Here is a 13,061-nt window from a genome sequence, read left to right as displayed (position 1 = left end):
TGATCACAAATCATAATGTTAGGTCCAATAACATTATCATTATTGGTGTCTGTTGTCCTCCTTGGCTATATGGATGAACACACTTGACGTTATTTTCAATGTATAGTGGTATAATAAAATAGCTTTGTGTGTGCTTAAGTCATTCGTCTTTTTTATCATTTCCTGCTACAGTATTACATAAAACATGTCAAAGAATAGCAAAGCACTGCGTAGATATGATAATGAAGAGGCAATGTCATAGATGACAGAGGTGATCACTTCATTTGGAAGACTTCAATGCCAGTAACCGATTTTAAGCAAAAGTGATTTTTGGCTCGCTTTGCGTCTTTTTGACACGGTTGTCTGAAAAAAATACTAACTTTCGTCATTTACCGAAAAATAAGTTAAATCTTGGATACAATAAACTTCCAACCTGACTACATATATGTTGTGCAGTACTCACACCAGATCTGAAAGTGTGCCCAATTGGTGGGGCGTAGGGCAAAGTTGACTTAACTCGCCTGTAACAGTTTTCTATTTGTCTATGTTTCGTACAAATATGGGCATACAACGTCAGTATGGGTAAAACATAAGTGAAAAATATAGTAATGTCATACATAGATAAGGAGAAGAAACTATCTCTTTCCCAGTCTGAAATATAAAGCACTCTTGTACAGCCATTCTTTGGCTTAACATATGTCGCTCTAAGTGCCATTGGTTTAAGATCGAACAGGTGGGGAGGGGGCCGCTACTTGCACAAAGGTCACTTCCGCATTCCAATGGGCGCCGCCATCTTGAATACCCAGGTGAGGTGAAAGGTGAAACAGCAAACAAAAATGGCTCGCCTTTCCCAACGAAACCTGCTGTACCTTAAGATTTCGAACAGCCTTTCCGACAGTGACGTAAATGCATTACGAGCCTCAATAGTGAAAGATGGACACATTGGATTCGCCAAGGTCCAAAAGGCCACTCCTCATGAAATGTTTATCATGTTGGAGGATGATGCTAGACTACCTGAAGGCGATCTGAGTTTATTATCGTCACTCTTAAGGGGCCTCCAGAAGTGGGAACTGGCCGAGGAGGCGGAAGATCTAGCAAGAGAGGAGAGAGGAGAAAGTCCACGTAAGCATAGATATATTCCAATGTCTTGTGTATCCTGACTACAAGCAGTTGCAAGTAAAAATGTTGTTCTAAGACTTGTTTTAGAGTTGTGCTGACGAGAAGTTTTCTTTTTCAGTAAGACGAACGGTAGAAGTAGGAATAGACCGACCCGAGACACCTGATACAAGAGGCAAAAGCAAAAAGATCAAACTTGGTAAGATCCGCCAGTGTTATTCATCAACTCAACTTTCCTTAGCCTCTTCATGATACCAGATTTCATAGACATTGCTGTGTATACATGGACAATGCAGTCTGGTGAGGCATAGATTTCCTTTGGACTCAATACATGTATTGGCATAGTATGTGCGAATTACGTTTAGGTCACTCATTTTGACATTTTCTTCACCGAAGGACATGGAGCGGATTGTGCTACCGGATTGGCTGATGAAGGCAATGGAACATGGAGCGCTAAAAGAGGTAGGATTGACTTAGTAATACCCTTTCCTCATATAGGTGACCTGTTTTTATTAACCAGATACCAAAATGTATTTTGATTGGCCTAAAAACCTGTTGAATATACCGGCTCTCAATTGCACAGTGTCTGTATGGCAATTTGTGATGTATACTATTAGATAGTACATGTATTTCATGGAAGTGTTTATAGTGTAAGGATACTTCAGAAAATGAAACCGGAAAGCTGATAAATTTTTATTTCTTTAAACTTTTTTTAAAAGTTTTGGTTATTGCGTGAGTGTGAATGGGGATGGACGTTTTGTTAGTTCAAAAAGAATTCATATTTCTTATACTCAGCCCAATTAAGGCCTGTGACACATGGGGGTTGGCTAGGTTAGCAGTTATTTGCACGTAACTTTTGATGTATCTATCTATTTTCAAAAAAAATTGGCCAGATGATGGAAAAAACACATATTTAGAATATCAAAACAAGAAAAGTTTCAATCACATATATTTTTGGGTTAAAAACAAAAGATTTTGGTAAAAAAATACTGCTGTTCATTGATCTGTGAATTCCCCGGCGGGGGCAGGGACTTTAACCTTGAATTTTTACGACATAGGATATAATTAGAATTGAATTAATCTGGCTATTTTGTCTAATTTGACGATATCGTGTTTTATTTGGGGCCAAAACATTAAAAACAGTGATTTTCTAATCTTCCCTAAAAAAATGCTCTTGCTAAAATATGATAATTCTAAGGTCAAATAGCCTTGGATAATATTTTTCAGCAAGGTATAATACTAACAGATTCATTGCTTTTTCTAGGAATCATGTGATTTTGACCAGGGAAATAGCATTTAAAGCTGGCATACTACGGGGATTTAAAGGCATCCAGAGCATTTTATGTGGCTTGAAAATTGGAAATATTCTAGTTGCTGTAATCTTTATGAAATTGTCATTTAATGCCACTGTTTACCACATTTGCGTGATGATTACATGTCACAAGCGCTCAAAAGCCACGCGAAAATAAGCTACACAATGACCCCTTTAGTTTCACGCGCCTAGTGTAATTAGATTGAAACAGAACTCAAAACGGTTTTTTCGTCGGTAATGGACCGTTCCCGTCGAACACCATATAGAACCCCCTGTTCTATTTGGAACACCTCCGTCAAAAACAGCGCTAGTGGGACAGAAATGACAAGCAGAAATGACAATGCATATCTGGGACAGATATCTCACTGCATTGGCTACATGAATACCCAAGAAAAAAACGAAATGAAAAAGAAAATATCTCGGGCACTCAAGGGGACGGAGCTTACGTAACACATTGCCAACTACTACCAAGTCCGTCTCTCATGTACTTGTGCGTTATTCCTGTGTTCGACTGGAACGGTCAGTTCTCTGCAAGTTCCGGCGACGGGACGTCACGTTCCAAGAAGTCGGAAAATTTGAGAACAAAAACGGCGGCGCTGACAGCGCTTGGATTTTTTTTGAGTGCTCAACACACAGCGACATCGCATCTTTGCTCCTTGAATATCGATATGTAATGGTATAGTGTTATTGAAACTTACTATGTGTAGAAATGGCTAAAAACTGGAGTTTTTTAATTTGAGTTTGAAGCCACATAAAGTGCTTTGGGTGCCTTTAAGCTGATGTGTAAATTCCCCGCCGTTTTCGCACCATACCAAACCCGGGGGGGCCGTTCGAACGTTCGAACATGTTCGGACGGTACCATTTTGCAGCTTCCACGGGGGTCCCTTTTTGTTAATAGCCTCTACTTATGTCAATATTTGATAGATATTTGATCAATATCTGTACTGTTATTATTCATAAGTCCCCCCAAAAGTAGTTAGTATACCAATATTTTGTAAATTCCTGTTTTTGCAATACAACGTTACATTGAACCCATTGGACCGATCCAGTCGAACACCATATCGAACATATAGAACCCCCTGTTCTATTTGGAACACCTCCGTCAAGAACAGCGCTAGTTGGACAGAAATGACACGCGTTAAGCAGGGTATGTACATCTGTCACAGGCTTTCCACTACATTGGCTGCATGTATGCTCAGGAAAAAACAAAATGAAACAGAAAATGGTTCGGGCACTCATGGGGAGGGAGCTTGTAACACATTTCCAACTACAACGAAGTCCGCGAGTACAGAGTTCCGCCTCTTCTGTACTTGTCTATGAAACTGATTAATATGAATGCGACACGGTAAGTAAAAGAATTGCATTTTGATAGTTAATTACTACAAGACATGCAGCTGCAATTCATGCAGTCAACACAGTGGGAACCCTGCCACAGATATACGTACCCTGTTTTACACGTGCAACGGCTGCTTTTCAAAAATCGGGCACTGATGGTCACCAACAAGGTAATGATATGCGACGCAGTCCGCTTCCACATTGACCGAAAATATTACGCTCTCGTCGTAGCAACATCTACCCCCTCCTCAAACAACCCTACTCAGTGGATACAGCCGTCCACAAGGAAGGCATAGCATTTTTTTTGGTCCGGTCTGAAAGGGGTTTAGAGCCAAAAAAAGCTCAACAGAAGATAGTCTGCATATTCGACAGCCAAGCGCGCACGGCCGTTTTTGTCCGTCAAGAGCTGTTTTTGACGGACTATTCGAAATAGAACAGGAGGCGGGGCTTCTAGTGTTCGAACTGGATCGGTCCAATGGGCCATTCTGAAAACGACATGGCCTCGCCAGGTTACCTGCGGTCACTGAGCGGTTCGAAATTCATGTTCGACAGAAATTGTCACAGGCCTTAAATTGCCTGAGTACTAAATTGAGATCACATTTTCTTTATTCCAGTGTTCATAAGCTACAGCCAGGACCCGTACAACAACACCGACCCCTCTCAACGTGACTCAGACATTCAGCTGCAGAGAAAAAGAGTCAAGAGCCTGGCAGATGAACTCAGACGGAACGGTGTCGACTGTATGATCGACCAGTACGCCGAGTACAACCCTCCCGACATGTGGACAACATGGATGCAGAACCAGATCGTCCAGGCAGATTACGTGCTGATGGTCTGCACTCCTCACTACCTAGAATGTATCACGGGCCAGAAAAGCTTGGACTCACCACATGGACACAATGCTAGCTTTGAAGGCAAGGTCATATTTGGTCAGCTGTCTAACCCAGAATGTTACAAGAAGTTTCTGCCAGTTTTCTTTGACAAGATTGACCGTAAATACGTTCCTCCTGTTCTCCAGGGGTGTCACATGTATGGGCCAATAGAATATCCGGCTAGATATGGGCAGGAAAACTTTGACATACTCCTGTCTAAGATCCTAGGCAGGGTGTTGCCAGAGAAGTGTGCACCAGAGATGGGAAAGCCCCCCTCCCCACCTGCAACAATCTAAAGCCGCTAGTAAAGCGACAAGCAAACTTTACCTACATCAAAAGATATGAGGTGACCAAAACACTGTTTTTTATCTGTCAAGTTATGTGATTTGTTCTCATATATATGCTTATAATTTATTATATTATAGTCACTATTATCAATGGAGGATCTTGCCAGGCCACATTACCTATACATATTTGGATGGCATTCATTGTGCAATAGATACATAATCCGTGTGAATAATAAAATTGTATAAAAAGCACCCGATAAATGCACTGGGATACTCCATTTTTTTGTAATTGGAAGATTGCCAATAGCATGTTAAGAGAAAATGTAATGTACACGTGTATTAGTAGAATGAACTAGATGAGTACAAAAGCCTACAGGTTATAGCCAATGATCTTTCCATGTGAGCTACATTTAGTATATTCTTCCGTTTTCCACTCTATGCTGGTGTGCAACATGTAAAAGAAGCCAAGGAGGTATGAAATTCATCATATGATAGACGCCAAAGGTGAACATGTATATTGTGAATAAAGATTTTTTTCAGAAAATTGTATTGAATATCTATTTTAGTCCCAATCTTCCTAATTTATAGATATATTATATTAACCATGTTAACTAGGGCTGTTAATAATAAGAAAACACCCACACAACATTGAAAACTATATCAGATTTTCCATTGACTGAACCATGCAGTTATGTCACATTGATATTATCATCAGAATCCTTAGTGTGACCTAATTTGACCCCTACAACCAAACTAAATCCTGTACCCCGCACCGATTATATGGAGGAAATAAAATGTGGCCATTGTTGAGCAAAACCGCTTTGACATATTTATATTTTGATACTTTCGATGTGTAGGTTAAAAAGAAGGCGAAATAAAGTTAGCACCCCTACCCACGACTATTCGTGGTATCACCCATGTATGAAGTTACCCCTGTCCAATTGTTATCTGGCGCTCAGGTGTAACTTACCTGCTTCAGTAAGGAGCCTTACGATTGGTAGAACCTGTTAGTATGTCGCTGTTACTAGGCAATATATGTATGTTTGATAAAGCTTTAACTGTTTGCCAAAGATACAAATGAATACTGTGTTAGCTAAGATTTAGGGTTGAGTCGAGCATAGGTTTACTATAGACTGTCTCAAATACAAGCAGAGAAGCAAACAAGCGTTGATCAACCAATGAAAAAGACCGTAACAAGAGACGCTAAGCCTGAGACGCTACCGTTACTCAGTCCGTACTGTAGACACCTGTCGAAGAAACATATGATTGTGCTGAATAACGGTAAGTTGAGTTGTAAATTATACGTTTTACAGATGAAGACAACGTTAGTGGTGCCAATAACTGGAATAGCTTTGAAAGTCGTCAAGTTTGTCTTTGTTTCAAAAAGTTCGACGTGGGTATGCTGTCACGCTACCGTGAAAGCACTTTGACCTTAAGCTGTCGTTGTTTTGGCCGATACCTGGTGACAACATATGTGTTACTAACATAGGTTAGCTGTACGCACAGCGTGAAAGATTATACTGACGGTTCGGTAACAACGATAACTCGTTTTCAAAGGTTTTTTAATAGATAATAGGTAGAGTTTCGGGGAGACATCGAAACTTCCGGGTCATTTCCGGGTTTGGAAAATGCGACGTATTGAAAAGGCCGTATTAGAATTATATATATTGTATGTGTTTCGTCAGGTGTACGTGTTGTACAATTCTCCAAATGGCGGACAATCCTCGCCAGGACCTGTACCTGGATATTTCTATGAACCTAGACGAAAGAGAACTTACAAATCTCCGTAACTACGTCAGTGGTGCAGATATTTTGCCAGCAGGATTTGTCCAAAACGCTAACGCTCACCAGATCTTCAATCAACTTAAGAAAGAAGGGAAGTTGAAGCATGGTGATCTCTCGCTTCTGGCAAATATCTTGAGAAGAATTGGCAGGCATGATTACGCTGAGCAGGCAGAGGAAATTGCTGAAAACGAGAGGAAAGGTAAGTTACTGTTCACCATGTCATCGTAAAAGATCATACCTATAGCAGTAACAGAGGCATTGAAGCATTACGGAAACATACAGACGCTTTATTAGGAAACAACCGTCAACATAATGAGCTGACCTCCATAGTGAGCTGACCTCTCAGATCTCCAAGTAAACAGATAGTATATGCTCCAGCATAATCTCAAACAGCTGCTGCAGGGAAAGTCTCATAAAAAATGAAGGGTACCGGTATTCAAGAAGACAAAATCTAATATGAAAAATGATATCAACATTCTCGTGGTGTTCAAAGGCTTCAAACTTTTGCTTTTATTTCTCGTACCTCAATGATCATGATGACGTTAAATCGGGGTTCAGGTCAAGGTTCATGGTGGTTATTTGTTAACGCAGGAGTATCTTATTATTATGAAATATATCCAAAATGACTAGATGCACAGAGTAAAAGAAAGGTCGAGGCTAATCGACATTGTACATCTAAATACCTTGCAATCCAACAGAACTAATATGCAGTCTTCAACATCATGACAAGAATCTGGCCGGATGGAAAGATCAGACCAGCAGAAAGTCGGAGACTGTTATGGATTTCACAGAGACTGGTCCATCAACTTCCCGGGATGAAACAGCATCGCAATCAGGTATGTGTTGAAATATTTTGACATAGAATTTCAATTTCTATCATAATAATCTCATTTACCACCACGAATACTGTTGCAATGGCCATGGATGTAATAAGATACTTACATATGAGAAGACTACATGTAACCTACAGGTGGTTGATATAAGAGGTGGAATGTATTGTTGCCAAGCCGTGATTAAAGATCTATCTGCCCTTTCGAAAATCGATTCTCATGAAAAGGGTCGCCACGGCCCCGAACAGCGAGCGTTTATGTTCAACACAAACTGATATAATAAAATCGAGTGTGTTACGCAATTTAGAAAAAAACTTGTGCAATATAACAAAGTTCATTTAAGTCTTGGATGTCATCGTCGTCGTAATTAAGTGGTATAAATCCAATCTTTTGTTTCCCGCAGGGCCTCCTCTACTTCCAATCGTTGTGGAAATACTTGCTCAGGTGATACCAAGTGTTGAGACGCCAGATGACATGCTGAACTATGCTCAAGCTAAAGAGACTCTGTGTACAATCGATGTAACAGCAGATGAGACGCTTCATATGCTGAAACAGATCAAACCCAGAACTGAAAATATCTCGGGACTACTAAAAGTCGTGAAAGCGATTGAGAAACTAGAGCAGTTCAAAGGCGTCAAGGTTGCCTGTGTAAAGAAAGGCAGCTTGGTCTTTTATCTACAATGCACAAACTTGAATGGTCTAGGCGAACTATGGTTCATGTACAAACGTGGAGAACTGGACACACTGATGCATAGCAGTATGGTAAGTGAGGAAACCGTACAGCAACTCAGTGCTGAAACAGTATCTGCGAAGACAACTATCAACGTAGAAGATTTCAGCGAGGCCCTGGTCTACATCCTCACCTCACCTTCAGCCAAAGGTAAATGTCAGATTCAAGCTTCCAGACTCCTGTAAATCCTGTACTTGCATGTGACATAAGTATCAATATATGATGACATTCATTTACCCCATAGTGAGTATTATGGGATAGCTAAGCGTCAAAAAGATGATTAAGTAATTTCAAATTTGACCTTAGTAATTATTATAATAAATATGTCGACCAAAAATCTAACGAAACAAACTAATGAAACAGGCTATGCATTAGGAGCGAATATTTTTTTACAATTATATTACATCTGACAATTCTTAAACATTTGATTTCAAAGGCCATTCAATACCGAGGCTACCTCAGGAGCACCCTCTCTATCAGCCACACACTACCACCACGAGCAATGTGCTGGATGTCCTCCACTTGGATCGTAAGAAGCTGCCAAAGGTTTGTAGAGAGCAGCTTTTTCAGGAAATGCCAGTACCTACACAGAGAGACGACGGAAAAGATGATCTTTTCGGAAGATTTGGCAATCTTCAAACAACAGGTAACCTATAAGAAACCATTGGCACCATCTCTTTAAATTCTAGCCTGACATATTGATATCATGAGTATCGAATTCACTAATAGGGCCAACCTCGTAAAAAAAATAATAAATAGATGACACACTTTGTGCGGCAAAGTAACGACTGAATCAAAACAAGTTAATTGCTTCTCAAACTGGAATACTTACTCTGCTTGGTGAGTAGAAATTCTCACAATCTCTTCCATACATCAATTACCCATTTACCAACGACTACCTCCATTCACGTAACGTTGCATCACTGACTAATGTTACACTAACTGACACGTCTAGCTACCTGTAGTAAAGTATTGAACTGACACTAACGACAGTATCACCATCCTGTCAACAGACAGCACAACCGAGGAAACACCAGAAGACAAGGAGGTTCAGGAGATCAACGCTGTCCTCGAGCCTACTGGGGCGTCAGTAATACCAGGTCAGAAAACAACAGCAATATCATATTTGAGTGACAATCTTGCCATATTGATAAAAGATTTCTTGCCTAGCTAACCACAAAATTCCGATAAAAGAAACTTGAAGTCTGAGCGTGTTGTTGTTGCTATATGAAAATGTTCGATATAGTTTATGTATTTTACAATACTCAACAGACTATCAACAGACGGCAGAGGTGCCACTGATGACATCAGAACTGGTCTCACTTGACATCAATGAATGGGAACGACTGTTGGGGCCTCGATCAAGAAAGAGAACTTCTTCCATAGGCTCTGAGTCATCTGGATATATAACTGGAACTCCAGGATCAGGACTCAGCAGACCAGATTCACCCACAGGTAGGAGTGTGTATAACGATAGAACATTCTGGTTCTGCAAATAATATCTGGTCTTTTACAGGCTAATAAATGAAAACATTCAGTGTAATTAATTGCTTCCAAGACGGATGCACAAACGACAATTTTCTGTTTATCTTTCTCCTACCCAGGTAACGGTGATACCCAGAGCACACTGGAGACCCTCCTTGCTGAACTGAACACACCTGCAGTAAAGCGAGACAAGGCAGAACAGTTTGACCTGTACTGTCAGATAGGAGATCTCTACAGGACAAAACTACACAACTTACAGTCAGCTCTGCAGTATTACCAAAACATGTTAGAGTGTTCTCGGGCACTATCGGAAGAAACAATACAAGCCAAGGCCTACAGCAGACTAGGTCTGACATGTGACATGTTGGGTCTGCAACATGAAGCCTTTAGGAACCATAAGAGAGCTCTGGCTATCTATAGAGTAGAAACTAAAAATGAAACTAACATTTGTGTAGCTTACAAAAACCTGGCCTCATCATTAGCACTGTCAGGTCAAGTGTCAGATGCCAAAAATAATTATGAATCAGCCTTGATCGTTGCCATGGAGACAGGAAACAAGACTGAAGAAATGGACATTTACTATTTGCTGGGGGATTTACACAGGGTACAGCTACATGAACCACAAGCCTCACACGACTACTACACAAATATGTTGGCATTATCCAGGAACTTAGGAAGGACGGACAGGGAGGGACTGGCTTACAACAGACTGGGACTGGCTTGTTTTGACATGCAGGATAATGAAGCAGCTCTGGAGTGGCATCAGAAGGCCCTGAAGATGTGCCAAGATGATGAAGACAAGAAGAAACAGATAAACGCACAAATGAATGTGGGTACTGCATACAGAATGCTGGGTAAATTGGACCAAGCAACATCACACTACAACACAGCCTTACAGACGGCACAGCAGACAGGGGATCGACATGAACAGATGGAGGCTTATTTCTTGATGGGTGAGATGCACAGGGAACAACTCCACTCCCCACATACAGCCATCCAGTATTATGAACAGTTTCTGGATCTAGCCAGGCGGTTGGAGGATAGGCGTGAAGAGGGACTGGCTTACAACAGACTGGGACAGGTCCATTATGAGATGGGGGAGTATGAGGCAGCTCTGAGATGGGAGGAGAAGTTTCTAAAAGTTAGCCAAGACTCTGAAGACACAGAAGGACAGATCACAGCACACACAGATATGAGTGATATGTACAGGTTCCTGGGTAAATTGGACAAAGCAGCGGCCCACTTCAACACAGCCTTACAGATTGCACAACTGACTGGGGATCAACAACGACAGATGGAGGTTTATGCTAAGATGGGTGAGATGCACAGGGAACAACTCCACTCCCCACATACAGCCATCCAGTATTATGAACAGTTTCTGGATCTAGCCAGGCGGTTGGAGGATAGGCGTGAAGAGGGACTGGCTTACAACAGACTGGGACAGGTCCATTATGAGATGGGGGAGTATGAGGCAGCTCTGAGATGGGAGGAGAAGTTTCTAAAAGTTAGCCAAGACAATGAAGACACAGACAGACAGATCAGAGCACACACACATATGGGTGATGTGTACAGTTTAATGGGTAAATTGGACGAAGCAACGTCCCACTACAACACAGCCTTACAGATGGCACAGCAGACAGGGGATCAGCATGGACAGATTAGGGTTTACTTCAGGATTGGTGAAATGCACATTGAACAACTCCACTCTCCGCATACAGCTATCCAGTATTATAAACAGTCTCTGGATCTAGCCAGGCAGTTGAAGGCCAGGCGTGAGGAGGGACTGGCTTACAACAGACTGGCACAGGTCCATTGTGAGATGGGGGTGTATGAGACAGCTCTGGGATGGAGTGACAAGTTTCTAAAAGTTAGCCAAGACTCTGAAGACACAGAAGGACAGATTACAGCACACACATATATGGTTGATGTGTACAGGTTCCTGGGTAAATTGGACAAAGCAGCGGCCCACTTCAACACAGCCTTACAGATTGCACAGCAGACAGGGGATCAAGATGGGCAGGTGAAAGTTTACCTTAAGATGGGTGACATACACAGAGAACAACTCCACTCTCCACATGCAGCCATCCAGTATTATGAACAGGCTCTTGATCTAGCCATGCAGTTGAATCGCAAGCGTGAGGAAGAACTAGCTTATGACAGACTAGGGTTGTCTCATTTCGATATAGGAGAGCATGAGGCAGGTTTAGAGTGGTACCAGAAGGTCATGAATATACAAGAAGACACGGGTGTACAAGGAACCACACACTCTGGCATATATCCTAAACCCATGTCACTGAATCAACATGAAAGAACGTCAATGATGGAACGACAGATGAAGATGTGTTTCCTGACGGGTGAGAATCACAGAGAACAACTCCACTCTCCACGTAAAGCCATCCAGTTTTATGAACATGCTCTAGAACTAGCCAGGCACCTGAAGGACAGGCATGAGGAGGGATTGGCTTCTGACAGACTTGGACGGGTCAATTTTGAGCTAAGTGACTATGAGAAAGCTCTGGAGTGGTATGAAAACTATCTGAAAATGAAAGAAGAAGACAGAGACAAGAAAGCTCAGATAACGGCATATAAGAACATCGCCAAATCTTACAAGAAACTGGGAAAGAAGGAATTAGCCAAATCCCAGTATCAATCAGCAATGACCATTGCCATGGAGACAGGTGACAAACCGCAACAGGACGACATTAGAAAGAAGATTGGCAAACTGTAGGAACACATGAAGAAACTTTTATGGCAATACCTCAGAATTGGTGTAGCTTATGTTCATGCCTATATCTACACTATCGCCATAATATTATGTGTCATTAGCAAATTTGTTTGTTCAGTTTGTATATATGTATTAGTCTCTACCAGACTAACCGCGCCGGCTATAGGGAGAATATTTGCCAGGGGACTTAGGCCACGGAGGGTTTCATTCGCAGGCGCAGTTAGGGTTCTATATTTGACCCTCTCTCCGTAGCCGACTCCCTTCATACAATTGACTCTATTTGGCCAATTTCTACTTTTTTTTCCTAGCGACCCACGGAGGCTGGTAGAGCCTATATATGTGTAGAGGAGGTATTCACTTCCCACATATTGTATCTTATTATATATCATCAGATTTGTTCTACCCTTATGAAGACTGCAGATAAGTGTCGATCCGTCCGTAGAGAAGAAAGATGAGGTTGTTGGTACACAAAACTATGTTGAAGAGAAAGTAACCGTCCAAACTAATGTCTGGTACAGTGTATCATAATGTCACAGTTTCTGCAATGGCTTGCTTAATCAAATCCATTAAGACTTCTCTATATTTGAGAGTCAAGAGTTGCTCCG

The 13,061-nt window shown here is 41.4% G+C and overlaps 3 protein-coding genes across 3 annotated transcripts; all 3 read left to right on the top strand.

The window, feature by feature from the left end:
- Positions 1–758: 758 nt before the first annotated feature.
- Positions 759–5,439, top strand: LOC136421837 (uncharacterized). The gene is made up of 4 exons (XM_066409403.1): positions 759–1,101; positions 1,217–1,294; positions 1,492–1,557; positions 4,357–5,439. Exons 1-4 carry the CDS (start codon positions 816–818, stop codon positions 4,908–4,910), a joined length of 984 nt encoding a protein of 327 aa, XP_066265500.1. The 5' UTR covers positions 759–815; the 3' UTR covers positions 4,911–5,439.
- Positions 5,440–5,833: 394 nt separating this feature from the next.
- Positions 5,834–8,431, top strand: LOC136422171 (uncharacterized). The gene is made up of 4 exons (XM_066409815.1): positions 5,834–6,182; positions 6,587–6,885; positions 7,385–7,522; positions 7,920–8,431. The coding sequence occupies exons 2-4, from the start codon at positions 6,612–6,614 to the stop codon at positions 8,429–8,431; spliced, it is 924 nt and encodes a 307-aa protein (XP_066265912.1). The 5' UTR covers positions 5,834–6,182; positions 6,587–6,611.
- A 1,583-nt stretch (positions 8,432–10,014) lies between these two features.
- LOC136422170 (tetratricopeptide repeat protein 28-like) lies at positions 10,015–12,459 on the top strand. The gene has a single exon (XM_066409814.1). It carries the CDS (start codon positions 10,015–10,017, stop codon positions 12,457–12,459), a length of 2,445 nt encoding a protein of 814 aa, XP_066265911.1.
- The last annotated feature ends 602 nt before the right edge of the window (positions 12,460–13,061 follow it).

Source organism: Branchiostoma lanceolatum, chromosome 16 (genome assembly GCF_035083965.1).
Source record: "Branchiostoma lanceolatum isolate klBraLanc5 chromosome 16, klBraLanc5.hap2, whole genome shotgun sequence".
NCBI lineage: Eukaryota > Metazoa > Chordata > Leptocardii > Amphioxiformes > Branchiostomatidae > Branchiostoma > Branchiostoma lanceolatum.
Note: the sequence above shows the minus strand (reverse complement) of the source record. Positions and strands in the feature narration are given on the sequence as shown.